This window comes from Sinocyclocheilus grahami, unplaced genomic scaffold (assembly GCF_001515645.1).
Source record: "Sinocyclocheilus grahami isolate Dianchi unplaced genomic scaffold, SAMN03320097.WGS_v1.1 scaffold379.1, whole genome shotgun sequence".
NCBI classification, from domain to species: Eukaryota; Metazoa; Chordata; class Actinopteri; order Cypriniformes; family Cyprinidae; genus Sinocyclocheilus; species Sinocyclocheilus grahami.
Genome location: NW_015505558.1, coordinates 923,764 through 926,509, shown reverse-complemented (window position 1 = coordinate 926,509; position 2,746 = coordinate 923,764). Strand labels below are relative to the sequence as shown.

At 46.8% G+C, this 2,746-nt stretch overlaps 1 protein-coding gene across 1 annotated transcript in view; it reads left to right on the top strand.

Annotated features, from left to right (window-relative positions):
- The first annotated feature begins 1,164 nt into the window (after positions 1-1,164).
- LOC107549733 (uncharacterized) overlaps positions 1,165-2,746 on the top strand; it is a 7,274-nt gene continuing 5,692 nt past the window's right edge. Inside the window, exon 1 of the mRNA XM_016230911.1 lies at positions 1,165-1,834. Coding sequence (XP_016086397.1) covers positions 1,324-1,834 — 511 coding nt within the window. The 5' untranslated portion in view covers positions 1,165-1,323. The remainder of the gene's footprint in view (positions 1,835-2,746) is intronic.

Below are 2,746 nucleotides of genomic sequence, written 5' to 3'. Positions count from 1 at the left end.
TTCATTGTTTGCTTATAACTGGAGTCACTTAATCACGCAGATTTATGCTACAAGCTTTTGTAGAATTGTACAGTAAGAAAGTTATTTCCCTTAACCAGGAAATTAACGTTCTTAGAATTGACAAGACAGTTGACCCTGAGAGGTCAGCTAAATATCTACAGCGGATCTAAAATATTCATAATTAATTGTAACTAGTTATCGTTAATTATTCATATTTCCCCTGAGCTGATTCGTTACATTTGTTTTACTTTATTATCTTTTATTACTTTTATAATTTTGTTTATTTTGTTTGTTTTGTTCCTTTTTTATTATTTTATTTTAATTAAAAATTTTAATCAGGGTTCTCTCCCCCTTTTCTCTCTCACTTTACCACTCACTTATTTACATTTAGTTTAAACAGTGTTTGAATTCAAATTTAAAGTTAATTTCTGTATTCTAGCCATTTTTGCTCACCTATAGGTAACACTCCCTCTAGTGCTTAGTTGGGGAAGTGGCAGTTGCCTCCATGGCGGATCACAGTGAGCTGCCACGGGATCCAGACTGAATCACCTCAATCCATCACTAAGCCTAGCCATAGAATACTGACCCATCCAGCTAGCGCAACCCCAAAATCAGGTTGCTCCTCAATCTTTAAGGTAATTTAGCCGCTCCTGCTATCCAAGCAAGGTTGCCACACTAGATGTTATGACCCAGCAGCGCCTTCTACTCGGTAGGCTCTGTCATAACCCCTAACAGCAGTAAAAGGCTTAAGCCTGCTCTCTCCTTTATCTCTCTCTGTGTTTCGATTTGTTGGTTTGTTTGTTTTTCATTTTGTTCTGTTTTGTTTGCCTAGAGACTGAACCTTTGAGAATCATCAGGGAAGGCTGAGTAATAGATTGACGACCCAAGCTGCCAAAGTCTTTAGACGATCACGCTGTCAACAATCTTAGTTAGGTCCTTTCCGGTGCCCCCCACAACAATTAGACATACCGTGCCATTCACGGCCAAGATAACAGGTGTCTGGTCTACACTCCGCAAACTGTACTCCTCAAACAGACCGTGCATAGAACATATAATTACTATAATTGCAGCCTGCTAACGCTGTAAGGATTTGCATTGGCTTTTTCGTGCTGTCCCTCTCTCCCTCTCTCTCTTTCTCTCTCTGACACCACAGAGGAACTAAGTGAAAAACTTCAGCAAGCCGAGGCTCTCCTGAGGAGAGCAGAGACTGAACTCAAAGACAGAGACACCAGGGCCAGGGCCTGCGAAGGCCACCTGCAAAGTTCCCGGGCTGAAGTCAGTGCCCTGGCCCAACAAAGAGACTATTTAAAAAATGAACTTGATATGGTTCACCGAGAGCTTAAATATGCATATAGACTGCAAAGTGACTCTGAAAGGGAAATGCACACCACAGAATTTCCCCTAACCAGCAGATTGATACCTCCTAGCCAAGGGTTTCCAGTTCGAAAGGGGGGTGAGAGCCCACTGCTCAAGACATCACCTGCCAGCATCCCTGAACCCCCAGCAGCAGCAAGGGGGTGGGAGCCTTTTCAAAGGCTGTCTTCCAGTCACGGCGTGTCACCTAAAGAATTGGATAAGCTGGCTAGAAACATTCCCACTTTCACTCCAAACCCTGCAGGAGGCCACGATGTGCACGCCTACTTAAAAACATTGGACTTTCACTTGCAAACTGTTGCCAATGTTACCACAAGAGACAGACTCTATCTGCTCCGAATCACCGCCAGCCGTGAGGTGAGGAGCTTTCTAGACAGGCAGCCAGAAACGGTCGAAGGGGATTACCAGCAAATGCAGCAGGCTCTGATTAAGGAGTTCTCTGACCCAGAGTCAGAGCAAGGACTGATTACTGCCATGTTGCCATGGAAGGGCAGACAGGAAACCACACAGGCTTACTACAACAGACTCAGACAGGCCTACTTCGGAGCACGGAACGACGGAACGAGGGAACAGGATTTCAACTTCAAAACTCTGTTTCTCCGGAACCTGCACCCAACAGTGAGCCACCACTTGGGGGTTCTGGCTTGCCCACGGACTATGTCCACCCAACAGCTGCGAGATTTGGCCCACAAGGCCTATGTTAAACAAAAGACTGTTTCTGAAAAGACAGGAAAAACCCCCACAATCTATCCTGTCACTAATCAGAGCTCTGAACTTGCTCTAGAGGGCGCCGAGCCAAGCCACACTGACAAACCCGTCAACACAATGTCAAGGCCCTTCCCAACCAGCAGAGAGCAGCATGGCCATGGTGGTGCCCGTCCTAAGCACCAGTATGAGCGGCCCGAGAGATCCTGGGACAGGTCACAACCACCCCTCAACCGAAGGGGTGGAGCCACATGGGAAACCAAGAGACGGCCCAAGGGGAACCGACACTCACAGACACAAGCCCCGAGCTCGGACTGCCAGCAGCAGAACCCCTCTCAACAGGCCCTAGACAGGCCCAAATATAAACCATCCACAGAACAGAACCAGAAAGCTACATCTGAATCAGCAGAGATCATGAGACTTTTAAAGGAACTCCTCCAAGAAAAGCACCATAAGGAAAAGAAAAGGGATGAGTCAGACCAACTCTGACTAAGCATTAGCTCTGACCCCGACACCCACTCAGAGTCCCCTCAAAATGAACTTCCCAACCAGATCACTGCTAATCCACTGTTAACCACAGAACCAGATATCTCATCACCAAGTGGTGACATCACTCAACCACCTCAGCTGACGGTGGAACCGCCAGAACCAGCCAACACCCCGCAAC